The sequence below is a fragment of the Apus apus genome, chromosome 2 (assembly GCF_020740795.1).
Source record: "Apus apus isolate bApuApu2 chromosome 2, bApuApu2.pri.cur, whole genome shotgun sequence".
NCBI classification, from domain to species: Eukaryota; Metazoa; Chordata; class Aves; order Apodiformes; family Apodidae; genus Apus; species Apus apus.
Window position 1 is genome coordinate 720,673 of NC_067283.1, and position 16,437 is coordinate 737,109.

The 16,437-nt window shown below is 44.3% G+C and overlaps 1 protein-coding gene across 1 annotated transcript in view; it reads left to right on the plus strand.

The window, feature by feature from the left end:
* Positions 1-16,437, plus strand: part of SMARCC1 (SWI/SNF related, matrix associated, actin dependent regulator of chromatin subfamily c member 1) — a 92,895-nt gene that overhangs the window by 27,264 nt on the left and 49,194 nt on the right. The window contains exons 9-15 of the mRNA XM_051611004.1: positions 3,295-3,420; positions 4,185-4,303; positions 5,505-5,629; positions 6,428-6,487; positions 7,107-7,144; positions 9,284-9,405; positions 13,012-13,083. Of these exons, the coding sequence (XP_051466964.1) occupies positions 3,295-3,420; positions 4,185-4,303; positions 5,505-5,629; positions 6,428-6,487; positions 7,107-7,144; positions 9,284-9,405; positions 13,012-13,083 (662 nt within the window). The remainder of the gene's footprint in view (positions 1-3,294; positions 3,421-4,184; positions 4,304-5,504; positions 5,630-6,427; positions 6,488-7,106; positions 7,145-9,283; positions 9,406-13,011; positions 13,084-16,437) is intronic.

A 16,437-nucleotide genomic window follows, 5' to 3' on the forward strand; every position in this document is an offset into this window, starting at 1 on the left:
TTCTGGCCTGACTTGAGGTGTTTTGTGTTAAAGGTAAGTCCTTCCACTGCTGCTGAAGGGCAGGTGTCTCTGGGATGAAACGTGATGGCAGCTGGGGAGGCACAGTGACGTTGTGCCAGGTGGGAGGGGAGCAAGTGGGGAAGTGCTGGGTGTTTTTGGAAGAATATTATTGGAGAAAGTAACTGTCAGTTTAGAAATGTGAGGTTCCCACACATATGTACTGCAGGGCTTCAAACATGCTTTGTGTGCAGGAAGTTCATCTTGTCCTACAATCCAGAAATTGCCAAAAAATATTAGGATTTGATAATAGGGAAGTTCAGAGGACTCTTTAGGAGAGCACATCTGAATTTGTGAACTCTGTGGTGCAGCTGAAATCTTGCTCTTCTCTTTGCATGATTGTAAGCTCAGCTTTATTTCCAGCAGCTTCAGCTAATGGGCTCAAAGTGGAGCTGTGGTCTGGCTGACTGTGTGTGGCCATGGGCTCTGCTGTCCCCTGGTGTCACACTGCTGTGGCAGCTCTTGAGTTGGTCTCAGCTCAGTGCCACTGCACATACCAGCTTCTCTCTGCTCCTGGTGCAGGGCATAGTCCAAGTCTCTTGATTTTGCTCAATATGCCCAAAGCCTTGGCCTGGCTAAGGGGCTGTGATGTGTGCATGCAGCTGGCCCTGGACTTAGAGCCCATGTGGAAGAGTCTGAGAAGATCAGTAGCTGTTTAAAGAATCCCTGAGGGTTGTAGCTCACCTTTATGGAAAGGTTCCATTTAATGGGAATTCTGCTCTTAACTGGTGTCATAATGATGGGAGAAGTCAGTGCTTTATCTGTTGAACATCTTGTGAGGACTCAAACCAACATCAGAAGCCTTATTTAGGTTCTCTACAAAACTGGTTTTCTTTCTACAGAAATGGTTTGTCTTTCTGATTTAGCTTATTGCAAGTGATCAGTAGAGAGCAGTTGTCATCAGCATAAACACTGCTTTATTGTCCTTTTATTGGACTTGCTCTTTCATGCGTAGCAGTGCACTGATGATCAGTGTGCACCCTGTTGGCCTGAACAGCAGAGTTAAAAGAGAGTGACTTGGGTCAGAGAAAGCCTTGATGTCTATTCAAACACTGCTTAATTACTCCAAGTATTTACCTGTAACACTGTTATGTGTCAGTCATGCTGAAGCTCTATAATTTCATTATTCAGCTGTGTAAACTAGAACTGTATTTGAAGGGGGCTGGTTTAAGTCAAGGTAGTCAATCTTTTCTTTCCAAGACCTGGCCAAGTCTTTGTGTTTTTTGTTGTCTTTGTGGTACAATCCAACCACTGAAGAAGCTGCTGCCCAGGCAGCAGAGACGTAATTCAAGGAGTGTCACACACCCCATTTAATCTCTCTTAGTCTGTTGTCATCATCCCAGGGCAAATCTGCCCAGTAGTAGTTTCTTCCTCTTGTCCTTTCCCACAGGAATGACACTCCTTTCCAGCATTTCTTCCTTTCCTGTTTTTCGTAGTCTTAGTTCAGATGTTACATCTGGTCTTCTTCCTCCCCTGCCTTTCATTTCTAAATTCCTTGCTAAAGCCATGACCAGTAAATGTATCTTGGACTCTTCTGGTTTTTTTCATGTCTTTAGCCTGCTCAGCTTTTCACCGTTCCTCATGCCCATCACACACAGACACAGCAACACTCTGAATCTTTGGCAGACTTTCTCCCAGTCACCCAGGCTGGTGTATTTCCCTGTGCTGGGGCTGCCTGATCCACAAAAGACACTAATCACGAGCCTGTTGTTAAAGTTCTGTGCCATCCTTGCTCTGTATTTTCACAGGGCCTGTAGGAGCCATGCCCAGAAATCCCCAGAATGTTTGTCAGGTCTCTGCTCCAGTCCAGGTCACCCCCATTCCCCACATGTTCTAGAGGCTCCTGCTCAGTTCCAGAGCCCTGGCTGGCAAGCAGCTCCATCTCCTGCATCCTTACAGGCCACATTTGGATCATTTGCTGTCCTGTTTTCTCTGTTTTCCCAAACATCCCAGTGACCCTTTTGTCATGGGAACCCAGTCTCTGCTGGTCAAAGGTCCTGTGCAGTGGCCACCCTTCTGCCAGCTTCTCACCTGTACTTACAGCTGGCTGGTCTTCTCAGCATAAAACCTCTGTGTGCTCTCTTGTTAGATTTGCTGTGCCAACAATTCTTTCCCTAGTGTTTAGTACCTCAGCCAAGGGTATCCTCTGTGCTGGGTGGATTTCCCATCACTTTATTTATCCCTGTCTGTTTTATGCTGGCCAGGCCACGCTCCCTCTTTATTTCCATGTGATTTACTCTGGTCAGGTCACACACCACCAAAAGCTGCAGCAAAATCTATTTCCACTAAGCCTGCTCAGGGGGGTTTGATGCTGACTCTGTGGTGCCTTCTGCTCCAGAGGTCCTGGGTGAGCTCACCCACTGCCAGCAGCTGGATGTTTGGAGATGAGAGGATGAAAAGGTGGTGGCTGAGGGTCCCATATGGGCTGTTCAAGGAGAAGCTGCTGCCCAAGCATTCAGAGAGGATCCAATAAGGTGTTAAAAGACCCCAGACCAAGAAATCACCTTTGATCCAGGGTCTGTTAACTGTTCTTACCTTGTCAAGTTGCAGCTTCTACTGATGGTTGTAGCCTCCTGATCTTCTGGTTGGTGCTCCTTGTGCACCTGTGCTCATCAGCAGAAGATGGGAAATGGAAGGGTCCTAGATGTAGGAAAAACCTTTCTTAACATCCGTGTGTTACCAACTTCCTTCTCACACTAAAGGCAAAACCCAGCACGGTACCAGCTGCTAGGAGAATTGCTAAGAAAATGATGTGAAATTCCACAGCTGGTGGCCTAAGTCATGCTATGTAAGTGAAGGCCAGCACACTGAATCACACAATATTAGACCTCTAAGTGGTTAATTCTAGTTAAAACTTTCTTTTTTAAGCTGAACAATGGGTATTTCTCAGCGTATCTGCCAAGGTGATCTGTCAGAGATTTTGATGGTGGTTTTCAGCATCCAAAGCTTGCTCTTAAAACAGAGCCACTGTTCCAGCTGTGAGAACTGACTTTGCACTTCAGGAGGGTTAAAAATGACAGAGGAGCAGACCTGGCATTTCATAGACTGATGGGCATGTCCATCCCTTACCGTATTCTCTCGTGGAACTGTGGTCTCTTTATATGTGAAACCACAAAGGTATACTCTGAAGTTCAGACCCTGGTAACAAAGCTGCAGGTGCTTCCTTCACTCCTCTAGGTATGTTGTGAAGTAATTTTTTCAAAAACCATCAGTGTGTTGAAATGTTCTGTTCTTTAGGTTCATGCCAAGTGGATTTTGGACACAGATGTATTCAATGAATGGATGAATGAGGAGGACTATGAGGTAGATGAGAACAGGAAATCAGTGAGTTTTCGACAGAGAATCTCCATGAAGAACGAAGAGGTAGGTGCTTCTCTGCCTACTTCACTATGACACTACATCTCTGCACAAGTCAAATTTTTTGGCACTCAGACTTGCTAAAATTAGGCCAGTTAAACAGTTTGAGGTCCCTCTGATAACATATTTTAGTTTTAGCTCTTCTCTGCTGTACGTCCTTTATCCAGAAGTGTAAATGTCCCTTTTCAGTTTTGGTTTTCCCCCTTCCTGGGAATGGTAAGAAGTAGGACCCATTCTGCTTTCTCAGGACCAAAGCCACGGGTGCATGAAACAGCATCAGTTCATATTTGATTTCTGAATTGTCTGGACCAACATCCTTGTTAACCGATACTCGTATGCTTCCCAGAGCAGCCTCCCACATGCCTCCCAAAGTTAGTTAGGATTCTGGAGACACATTTGCTCAACCTTGAGACCAGGCTAATCACTGGGAAATCTCTCCTGATGGAGTGAACCAGTCACACGTCAGCCTTTGAATGTTGCTCTAAGAGCACAGTAGGAAAATGAGGAGTTTTCACATTGACAAATGGAAGGAGCTGCATGCAGTGCAGGTTGTGATACTGCTCTTAGCTTCTCTGTTGTAGATGTATTCATAGAACCATAGGATGGTGAAGGGACCTTAAAGATCATCAGGTTCCCACCCCAGTGAGACACCTCCTACGAGAGCAGGCTGCACAAGCCCCATCCAGCCTGGCCTGCACAGGCTGAGTGCAGCCTGCAGCCTTGCAGTATCTGGCCTTGGGGATGAGCTGACTGCTTTGCTTCTCCAACAGCCCGTGCGTAGCCCGGAGAGGAGAGACAGGAAAGCAGCAGCAAGCACAAGGAAGAGGAAGCATTCTCCTTCTCCACCCCCCACTCCTGTGGAGTCCAGAAAGAAGACAGGGAAGAAAGGGTGAGTCTCCAAGTCTTAATTTGAGGCCAGTTTTCTTCAAGAAGCGCTTGTGGGGCGATCTCTGTCCTCTCTCACTTCTGTCACCTTAGAATACAATAGAACAATTATTTCTGCAGTAGACCCGTGTGGTTTTGCTGGGGCAGAGTGTATGATTTCCTGACTCCCCTGTAGGGAGAGAACCTGGTGCTGGGTTGTCACTTATCTGTGCCAGGGATGGGGCTCATTGCTGCATCAAGAGGAGAACTTGCCCAATGGAAAGTTGCTCGGCTGCTTCTAAAATAACTCAACCCACTTTCTGCTAGTGCAGTCACGTTGTACATGCATAGTTTTTGAAGTGTAGCCCCATAAATGACTGCATTTAATTGAGGAGTGTTTTAATCTTTGTAGCCAGGTGTTTCAGGGTCTGCCTCTCAAATGCAACATCAGCACTTGCACTTGTGACTGCAGATTAGAGGTTTTTCCTAATGCTGGTTTGATGTCCTAAAAAAAAAAAAAAAAAGAAAAGAAAAAAAGCCAATATTATATCCAAATAAAAGCTTATTTATGAGGGTTTATGTCTGGATAGGGAGAGGAGCACTTTTGAGCTAAAAAATCAGGTCTTGTTTAATAGACCTGTTGGGCTCTGATAAGACAAGACTAGAATTTTATCATCTGAAGTGAGAACGAGTTAATAGTCCAGGTAAAAGAATTACTTTTTAATTCCAAATATAAACTTGGAGTCAGATCCTGTAAGGAGAGACCTGGGGGTGTTCTGCCTTGGTTCTTCATCTGGCCCTTTTCCTTACAGAAGGCAGCATTCCATGCCTTGGAAGGCTCTGCTGCCTCTTCTTCTCTGCAGCAGATGCTCTTATTGCCACTTGGAAAGGGACAGATGTGAGTTGAGTCACTGCTCCCTTGACTCTCACTGGAGTCCAAGTGCTGCCAACGTGCTGGAGGCACTTTTGGGTTGGGATCAAGATCTATACACAGTGGTGCTCTCCAGTCCTGAAACAGTGGGAAAGACTTTTCTTTTGAAACTTCCTTTGTTCTAGTAATGCAGAGGATATTTTTAATTAACCCCACCAGCACCGTTTCCTACAGCACTGATGTCTTCATAAGTGCTTTGAGCCAGTCCTGTAATCCTGATATCCAAAGACTAACATCAAGATGAGAACACCTGAGAGTTGCAGCTGGCAGAGCATTTGTGTCTGATCTGTTGTAGACAAGCAGCCTTATATGGGAAAAGGAGAGGGCAGAAAGAAGAAGATGAGCAAGAAGATCTTACAAAGGACATGGAGGATCCCACACCAGTACCTAATATAGAAGAAGTGGTACTTCCCAAAAATGGTAACATGCACACACTGGCTTTTCTGAAGGTTAAAACTTGCTTAAACTGCACTGAAAAAATACACAAGTATTTTGTCAAATCTTGGAATTGCTTCATGGCCGTGGGGCCAGGTGGGACCTGTGCCCATCTACATCTGTCAGGGGTTGGGGTGTGATGGCTGAGAAGGGCAGCAGGTCCTACTTCCTTGGCCTTTCTGAAATACGTTTGCCAGAATCCACCTAAATGTTTGGTTTCACCTGTTTTAGGATTCTTCCTGCCCATTAGACAGAATTTCATGTTTTGGGGGATGGGGTTTGCTGGAGGAAAAGGATTGTAGGCCACGTACCCAAGATAAGCTCACAAAATGGGTGGAAACTCTAACAACACACCAGTGCTTTCAGTGCTAAATTCTCCTCTGGGAAGTGTTGGTCTGTGCAGAACCTGTTCAGTAAAGATAACTCAGAAAAATAATTTCTTCTATCAAGTCCTTGACACCAAACCTTTCTGAGTGTCACACTGTTTTGTTTTTGCCTGGTTTGAACTGGCATGTAAGAGCTGCTACGTGTTGCACAGGTGGAGGGAGTACATGCCTAGTCCAGTAGCTGCATGAATAGAAGCTGCTTTGTCTTCAGATTTGAAATGACAGAGAAATCAAACAAAAGGTCTGTTGTACTCCCACTGCACAGATGAACTCTTCTGAACTGCAAAGGCATGACAGCAAAACTGGCTACTGATAAGATAGTAGAAGGATGCTCACTTGGGTAGCTGTGTCTTTTCTGGTGGTTACTCATTAGTTTCAATCTTTTTCCCTTTTGCAGTGAACCCAAAGAAAGACAGTGAGAACACGCCTGTCAAAGGAGGAACTGTAGCAGACCTTGGTAAACCCAGCACACACCCCCTCCAGCACCCCCTCCCCTCAATTTTATACTTGCAGGCCAACAGAAAATATTTTTATATCTCCCAATTTTAAAAGAAAACTTGTAATTCTGCTCCTTTGTTGAATTAATTCAGTTTTCCTGTGTTTTCAAGTTGAAGCAGGGGGACCCTTTTTCACTTGCAAGGCTGGTCCCTTGGATACAGGGGTTTTTTTAATGACACAAGCTCTTCCCTGGCAGAATTCTTTTTTGCTTGGAACCAAGGGGACTCACAGGTTCCCTCAGCTTTGCTAAGCCTTTGACATTAGAGGGATAAATGAGTGTCCTGTATCCTCTTACACAAGGCTACACTAGAGCACTGGGAGAGGCAGTAAGGGGGTGTGGGTTCCTAAGTGTGAAAAAAATTTGATTATCCTTCCTCTCTATTCTTATTTCTGTTCCCTGACCTGGGGTAGCTGAGTGCCTGTGTGAGGTGGAGACTGCTGTACCTTTGCTTTCTTCCTCACTGCCCTCCCAAAAGAAATGAAATACCCTTTCCAGTTAAGCAGTTGCAAGGCTTATGAATAATCAGACACTTCAGTTAGTTTCATTTAGTTTAATTCTTAACATTTTAACCTTTCAGATGAACAGGATGAGGAGACTGTGGCAACTGGAGGAAAGGTAACAGTAGCCATTTCTTGCTGAGTTTGGTACAAGCTGAGATCTTCATCTCACCTTCAGTAACTCATGCTGTAATGATTTTCAGCTGAGACATAAGATGCATTTAGTCACTGGTGGGAATGTTGTTTTGCTGTTATAAAGATTCTACAAGTACTTGGAGATGATATGTTTAAGTCCAGTGTAGTAGAAAGGAGAATGAGGAGACAGATGCATTGTTGAAGGAGCATTTTTCAGATGCAAAATCATTCAGAGTTTATGCTGCTTCTTTAGGTTTCAGGGATAAATCTAAACCCCAGAAAGGCTTCCTAGTAGTTTTAAAAGAGTCACAGGAGTAGTTTCTGTATTTAATTCCATTGTTAGTGTGCCAGGCACTATTTTTAACAGCTTGCCTAGAAGAAGAGGGCTGCCTGATCGGGCAGGTCAGAAGAGCTCACATCTCAGTGAGGTTCATAAGCTGCTCTCCTGCACAGACATAAAGCTGGGCTTGGTTATAACATCATGAAGAAAATCTGACTTTCTCTCCATATTGACCTACTTCTAGTTCTACCCTATTTCAGTTCATACACCCAATCTCTAGATGTGTTTTCAGAAGTGCTCAGAAATCCTTTCTCAGGTTTTAAAACAAGGAGAAGACAACTCTAGGTATGCAAACCAATAGCTAGGAAGCAACCTTTCTTTTAGGTTTTAGGCACAGGTATCAGCCTGGGGAGCAGTGAGTTGGGTACCTGGGTACAGATACACAAACAGAAATCCCCAAAACACCTTTCTTAGGTTGCCAAGTTAGGGAACTAACTGGGAAGGAACATGACAGCAGGGTAATCCAGGATTTTCAGTGTCACTTCTCCATTCCTGGGTGGAGAATGACCCAGAGTTGTGGCACTCATGCAGGAGCTTTAGCATTTGTTCCATGTTTAGTTTGGAAGAAGTTTACTTTTATGTCCTAGGCTGAATTGGGTTTTTGGTATGTGGTCTGTTCCTGTGTTTAGTGAATGTGTTTTGAGGAGAAGAGTATTAGAAGTTGAGGGGATGAGGAGAGGAAGAACTTTTCTGAATAGCTGTTGTCAGATCACTAAATAGACTTAGAAGGTTACCTTGTTCTGGGGGGAATTTATTCCCTCCAAAGAGTTGTCATTGACACCAGTGATTCTTTTAGATCTTGCTTTAGGGGCTCAGCTATTTTTAACAGTCTGTTTTTCTGAAATGTCTGGAGTAGTAATTCAGGTGAAGAAAACCACTTAATGTTGAGTTGCCTACAGTCTTTTCAAACAGCAGCTGGGGTCAGTGTCCTGACCCCCTCTGTGCCCTTTATCTTTTGGAATAAGGAGATGAGCATGTGCTGGAACTCCAGTTGCAGAACATCTTGTGTTCACAGGAGGCTTCTGTTGGGAAGCAACAGAAAGTAACCTAGGACTTGTCCCTCTTCTTGGAAATCTTAAAGTCTTGCTCACTGTTGTCTTGACAACCCTGTAGGAGCAAACTCATGGGTCTGTTCTCCATCTGAGTGGAAGCAGGTACAGGGACATGGAGTTACAAGTTGAACTTAGTATCTCCTATTTGCAGGAAATACACAAGACCAGCTTGAAGGCTGATCAAAGTGACTTTATCCAAGCAAAAATTCAGAGTAATGAGACACGGTTCTGCATACACTAGTACTGCTGACAAGTGTCTTCCAGTGAAACTAGAACTAAGGAATCTGATTTCCTGTAATATTGAGGAACAAGAAGGTTCATGGGGGGAGAGAGGCAGAAGATACAACCTGTCTTAGACAATATTACATATTGGTGCAGTGCCAGTAACTGGAGATGGCAGCAAGAGCCAGGCTGACAGCTCACAAGGTGCTCTGGGTTCGTGCTGGCTGCATTACCCAGGGGTACAGTGTGCTGCAGAATTGAGTGTGTCCCTGGGATTTGAGGCTCTGTACAACCTTCTGGCCTTGTGCTGCCTTCCATATTTTCAGGAACACAGGTCATACTTTCTCTGGTCCCTGAGATTTTCCTCACTGACCAGAGATTGCACTAAATTAAGTTTAATCTGCACAGGATTGGGAAGCACTTGGTTTTGACTAAGTTTGTGCTGCCTGAGAGTTGTTAGTTATGTCTCTTGCAACCTACTAATTGCTGTGTTCTGTCCCTGGCACAGGAAGATGAAGATCCCAACAAAGGTGATCAAAGTCGGTCAATTGATCCAGGTGAAGATAATGTCACAGAACAAACCAACCACATCATTATTCCCAGCTATGCATCTTGGTTTGACTACAACTGGTAAGGGAGTCTTTTGGAAGTGGGGGAAGATTTAGAGTTTTGGTGGTTGTTTCTCACAAGTCAAGCTGAGAGGTGAAAGAAATGACTTCTTGCTTAGGCCTGGTTCCCATGTATTGTGCATCTTTTCCATTTCAAAAATCTTTCTGAGCTGATTTCTGAGTTTTCAGAGATTGGGAAAGAGGAAGAGAATTTCAGGCAGCATGGATCTTCAGACATTTTTTGCTTTACACTGATTTTATTATTCCTCTCCCCTACTTTCTAGTCCTTGTAATGATCTTTCTGTGTTTGTATCTACTTCTGAAAGCTGCTGGCTTGTTATTTTGCTTCAGATCTTGACTTTGAGAACATCATTGATGATACAGGGAGGATCCTTGTTTCATTTTGGACTCCTCAGTGGGGTCAGAGATTGTGGTGTGCTAAGACCATAAAGCTCACTATAGTCATCCTAATGTTCTCTGCATACTCGGGCTTTTGTGGTGTGGGAAGAGAAGCAAGTAATTGAGAATGAAAGTCCCTCTGAAGCTAAACTCTTACCTAGTGCTTTTTTAAAATACAAACCAGAGGCAGTTGGCTGGAAGGGCTCTCATTTGAACTGGTGTTTCATCCTTACTTTAGGAGCTGAGACATTGTTTAGGCTGGAATCTAAAAGAGCTCTGTTGTGACACCTGAGTGTTAGGATTCCTGTGCAACTTTCAGAAGTGGAGAACTTTTTATGGTAGTGGATTAAGGTGGGATCTGAGCTGTCAGTGTAAGAGTTGGTTCATTTACCAGCTCTGGCCAATGTTGTTACCTGGAGTTGGTGGCTCAGCCCATGTCTGTGCTAGTGGCTTGAGTTGACCTAAATTTCCATAAATAGAACCATCTGCTTTCTCAGTCCCTTGGCTCTCCCACTTTGAGATGATCCTGGAAGCAGAACAGCCAAGGATCACACAGGCTGAATTTCTAGGTGGAGGTGTAGGTCTGTTAGGCACGCAGAACAAACTGCTCCACGGTGCACTTCAGAAGGGCATCCAGAACTTTGGATCTGCTGGAGAACAGGAAAGGACACTTGATGTGGCTTGATGGTCAGGCTGCCCAGGGCAGGGGGGGAGTCCCCATCTGTGGAGGAGTTTCCAAGCCCTGGAGATGGTGCTGAGGGACGTGGGGCAGTGGTGGCCTTGGCAGGGCTTTGGGAACAGTTGGACTCCATGATCTCAAAGGGCTTTTTCAACCAAACGATTCTGGGATTTGAACTGAGATCTGCTCTAAAGGTGGGCACATCTGCAGTCTCTGTGCTTCAGCTCCTTGTTTGTAACCTGAAGGTGCAATCATACTTCCCTACTGAGAAAATGATGACAATGAAGTTTTGTCATGAGGTGCAAGTTGCCTGTTAGGAGTGACTGGTGATAATGGTTGGTTGAAAACTCCTGGTTGGTGCATTTGTGGCAGCAGCAATGGTGCTGGTGATGTTCTGAGAGCTAAACCTGAGAAGCAGGTCAGCATGAGCAGAAAGACTAATGAAGTCTGAAGAAAGAGAATAAACCCCACGTTGCATCAGGTGTACCTGTTCTGACCTTGTAAATGGCAACCTTAAACCATCCCTGTGGGGGAACAGTGGGCATCTTCAGGGTAGCAGGATGATGGGAAAAGAAGCTTTGATTTTGTGGGCTCTAGTGCTCCAGAAACAGCCCATAAAGCTGATTGGGATTTGAAGCTGAAATAACAGCACAGCTGTGAGACAGAGTTTGCTGTCTCCGAGCACTGCTTTTCCCCTCAGAGGAAGGTTTTTGTGTCCTGGAGAACCAGAGGGCTCAGGTGCCACCTCAGCCTGCAGGTGTTACTGCTGTTGCTGTGCCAGCAAATGCTCCTTGGGTTGTGTGAATATATAAACATCCAGTGTCTGCAGCCCCCCCCAGCTGCAAATACTTCTTTAATGTGTCCAGTCACAACTCATTAAAAGCAAGCTGAAGAATAATTCTAATCTACTCCTCTCAAAATGTTTTCTAAATGGCTGGTTTAGAATATTCCTTGTTAGAATTAATTTTCTAGTAAGAAGATAAATTTTATTAAATGCTCAATTCAGTCTCAGTGTGATCTCAGATGCTTTAGGCAACATCACTTCAAGAACTGTGTAATTTGTTTGTTACTAAAATCTGAACAATTAATTGGTTAATCTTCATCTTCAGGTTTGAGCATTTTCCCAGGAATGAGAAGTTGAGTGAGCAGTGTCAGCATGAAGGGACAATTACATGGTAGATTAAAAGCTGAACATATATGAGAAAGGAAGATTATTTTTAAAAAGATTTTTTCTGTGTTTCCTTAAAAGGTACTAATTCTTAAAGGACCACTGTGGTTCTCCAGATTCTGGCTTGCATCAAGTGTGTGCCCCTCTGCAAGGTTCTATCTTAAACTACTCAAACCCTGCATTTCTGATACTTTTTTTAAAGTAAAAATTTCTTTTAACCTTGGAGCTATTTCACTTGGTAAAAGGTGGGTTAAGCCTCAGGTGCCTCAGTTTGCACAGTAAGATCTTAAAAGAAAGGAGTGACTCCACTAATGAAGCTCCATATACACTGACTGTTGACTTTGTAATTTTGCTTTGCAGTGAAAACCCTCTTACATCATATACCATGGGTAACAAAAAATGATCTTGTTCATTTGTTGGTGATGAAGTCATCTGTCATTAAACATTTCAGGACTGAGTTTCCTTACTCATCTTAAAATAATCACTTCCTCCAAGCCTTTATTTAGGTGTTTTGAGAATAAATATGAGAATATAATTTCATGTGTTTCAGTAGTGCTGTTTACATTGTCAGGCTGTTAGTACTTGCAGAGTGGAAAATTCTACTGAAAGAACATTTTAAGCTTAAATGAAACTTTACCTGGAACAGCTATGAAAGGAAAAAAGTATCAGTATATCTGTCAAATAACTAAAGCTGAATTTGCTGGGATCCTTCCCTTCCTTTATTTCATATACTCCAGAGCACCTTGTGTCAATAGTTCTGCTCTTCCATACATGGTCAGATTTTGCTCTATGTTTCTTCCTGGGATGTTCAAAGGGGAAGACATTATTTAGTTGCTCCAAATATCTATGCATTGGATTTTATTTTCCCAGCTAACCAGAGAGGTACTAGCTACATTCTTGAAGCCAGTCTGTGTCCTGCCTAACTTGTGAGCTCTAGTAATAGCTGTGGATCCAACTTTGGTCTTGGTCTCAAAGCACTTCTTTGCAGTCCCATCTTCTAAATATACTCCATAAAAGCTGGGTGTCTTTGAGGTGGGACTTGGCTGAATGTCTGTACTAACCAAGGTGAAGAATAAAGATGCTCTGTCAGAGCCTCCTGAAGGTATGGTTGAAAATGGGCTTTTCCTTCAGAGTTGGATCACGAGGCAGCACTGGATGTGTGGATTTGCTTTGATCAGTGACTTCATTTCTGTGATCTCTCTTAATGCAGCTTTGCTTATTTGATGAAAATACACTATAATTTCAAAGGATCACTGTAGAACACTAGGGCTTCTAGAAAAAGTCACCTTTGCTAGAAGTGTTCTCCCTCAAAATAGTCATTTGAAGTTGTATAGAGCACTCCAAGATTGTTTGTTACTTAGCATCTGAATTGTGTGTTGCAGCATTCATGTGATTGAACGTCGTGCTCTTCCTGAATTCTTCAATGGAAGAAACAAGTCCAAGACTCCAGAAATGTAAGTAAAGCAGGTGAATAAAAACATATTAGAGAGGTGAAGGAGACTCCAGCTTCATGATCTTGTGGTCACTTCAGCTCTGCCTGTGTGAAGCAGATACTGTCTGTAGGGGCATGAAGGAAGGAGAGAGCACCTGTGCAACCACTTCTGGTTTGGTAACACTGGCATTATTGTAGAAGAGGTAAAACTTCAAATGTCAAAGTAATAGTTAATAGTGGTTATCCAGGAAAAATAAAACTAGTTTCTTCTGCCACCAGTTCTTGAACTTTTTTATGTGGTACAAAACATGATCATATTTCAGGGACATCTGAAGAACTCAGTGATGCTGTAGAAACTTAACAGCCTTGCTTATTTTTCTCTCTCTCAGAATCAGCAAGGCTGGAAAAGACCTTTAAAATCATCAAGTCCAGCCTATGACCACCACCACCACATCTCCAGACCATGGCACTGAGTGCCAGCCTTTCCATGAACACCTCCAGGGATGGTGCCTCCACCACTTCCCTGGGCAGTCCATTCTAATGTCTGATCACCCTTTCCGTGAGGAAGTGCTTCCTAATGTCCAACCTAAACCTCCCCCTGGAGCAGCTTCAGGCCAGGCCCTTTTATCTTGTTGCTGGTTCCCTGGAAAAAGAGCCCAGCCCCACCTGACCACAACCTCCCTTCAGGTGGTTGTAGAGAGTGAGAAGGTCCCCCCTGAGTCTCCTCTTCTCCAGGCTAAACAAGCCCAGCTCCCTCAGCCTCTCCCTATAAGACTTTCCCTCTAGTCCCTTCACCAGCCTCGTTGTCTCCCCTGGACCTGCTCCAGCACCTCAAGATCCTCCTTGCAGTGAGGGGCCCAGAGCTGCACCCAGTGCTCGAGGTGAGGCCTCTCCAGTGCTGAGCACAGGGGAGAATCACATCCCTGCTCCTGCTGGCCACACCATTCCTGGTACAAGCCAGGATGCCATTGGCCTCTGGGGCCACCTGGGCACACTGCTGGCCACCTGGTGCCATGCTGGGTTTCTGAGCCTGAGCAGTTGTGTCTGTCAGCACTGGTCACTGAGCAGGGGCTGCGTCAGGCCGTGCGGTGGATTTTGCACGGTTCTCTGTCTTGATTTCATGCTTCCCTGAGCAGCTGATGGGTAATTCTGAAAGTGCAGGTGAGGGTCAGAAAATGAATCTTCACAGACCTGAGATCTTAACCGTGTTTTCAAATCTTAGGTGGCCTGATGTAAATCAGAGGGCTGGAGCTGGGCATTGCAAGACGCAAAGTATTTTCACTTAGCTGTTCCAAACCCTCTAGTGACTTTTTAATCCTGGATGTGCCTGTTAAATCTTGGTGGGGTTCTCTGTTGAATTTAGATCTAGTTTGTACCTCTCTCATTTCCTTGGGGGATTTGGGATCTACTGCAGAACTTAAATGTTCTAAATTCAAAATTAAACACACCCAGCTTAAATAGCTTCCCTGAAGCTGTTCACAACAAAATGTTTAAAAAGCTGATTATCGTGTTGAGGTGTTGTAGGTTTTTTCATACCTCAAATGATTAACTTGTGATCTGACTTAGCAATGTAGAGGGATAAGCTGCTGGTTTTGTATCAAATGCTTATCTTGAGAATCTGCTGCAGGGCTCCTTGGGTTGGTAAAAGCACATCTCCCTCCTCTGAGAATTTTCTGCACTAACAGTACGTGATGTTATTCTGACCAGTCTTGAAAGGTGATTAAGGGAAGATGGTTCAGCATCAGGTTTTTGATCAAAATTATAATCCTAAAACCTGAGAGCTCACAAAAACAAAACCCCAAGCATTAATTTGCTCACCGTTGCATGCTTGTTAACTTGGAGAGTGTAGCCGAGCTCGTGTTTGCTTTATCTTGGTGTCACATCCTGGTCGAGTCAGAAAGCAGCTTGTGGGGATTTTAAACTGATTTTTTTTCAATTAACTGCTAAATGAAGCACTTGAAATGTCTTCTCAGGACGTTGCTTTAACATCAGCAAAGCTGATTTTTTTCATCCAGAACATTCCTTCAGTAGTTCCTTCCTAGTGCAAAAATAATAGTGGTCGTACCATCCTGCTCTGCCAGCAGGTACAGGAGCAGACTTCAGAGAGGGTTCTGGTGCTTCCATCTCCTCTCCTCAAGCATGGTTGATATTTTGTGAGGCTTCTGATCCAATCTTGAGATAGAAATTAGAAACTTTTTCAGCCTGCAGAAGAGAAGGGTTGGGAGACCTTAAAGTAGTTGCCCAGTGCCCAGAGAGGTTATTGGGGTGGAGCCAGGCTCAGTATTGAAGGTGAAGCACTGGGATGGGGCCCTGGGAAGATGGGAATGTTCTTCCTTGGAGTCTTTTATGCCTTGTTAAAGCCCGAAGCAACCTGGTCTGCTGAATGTTTTCAGTGCTGACCATGGTCTGAGTAGGAGATCGGCTTAGAGGCCTCCTGAGGTCCCTGGCACCAGGAAGGATTTTCAGTCTGCAGTCTTTACTCACAGCTTCTCTACATGTCTGAGTTGCAGAGGGAACTACAGCTGCATCATAGTGATTCCAAAACGTGTTTGATCCAGAATGGAGTTGACACTAACTCTGCTCCGTCAGTTTTACTCTTCAATGGTTTTTTTGGTTTGGGATTTCTAGAGCTTAGTGTCCAAGGCTGCAGACATTCATTGGTGAAAAGAATTGCCTGTGCTTCATCCTGGCCCTTGATGTGCTCATCACGTGTAATCCCAAGCTTCCTTTTTCAGCTGACATCAAAACTTGAGGTCCCCTGATACTCCCCTGTGAGATGCTACTGGTTGTTGCCAACAAGTGAAGCCAGTGAGAGACCCCTCCCAATCCTGATATTGTCCTAGAGAAGTATTTCTGTTGCCATTTAGGGCTTGCAGGAGCAGCATGTGGTCTTGGCTTTGTGTTTTCTTTTTAAATAAGAGAAACATCCTGCTGAATGGAAATGTCTTCCCTCCAGCTCCATTTCCAGGCCAAACAAAATACCATGTTTAAAAGCTCACACAGATTCACTCTTGTGACAGTGGTGCCTGGGGGGTGGTTTCTGTCTTAAAAGGAACATTGAGTAAATACTAGTTGGCTTCTCTTTCTCACTGTTGACAAGTTCTAGCTGATGGGTCCTGTCATTGTCGCAAACAGACTCCCTGCAGGATAAACTTCTGGGGTGTTTCTCTCTTAGGCTTCTCTCTTCATCTGGTAGTGTGACCTTAACTAATAAAAATATTGAACTAATTTATTCAGCGAAGACCACTTTGAAGTACCTGTTCTTGAGCAGTTCCCTCCAGGAGCATTCAGAAATGTTCCTGCATGTTCCTCTATGGAAGATGCTACTTTGTTGTTTCTTGCCCACCAAGCATTCAGCATAGAGGAGCCCAATACC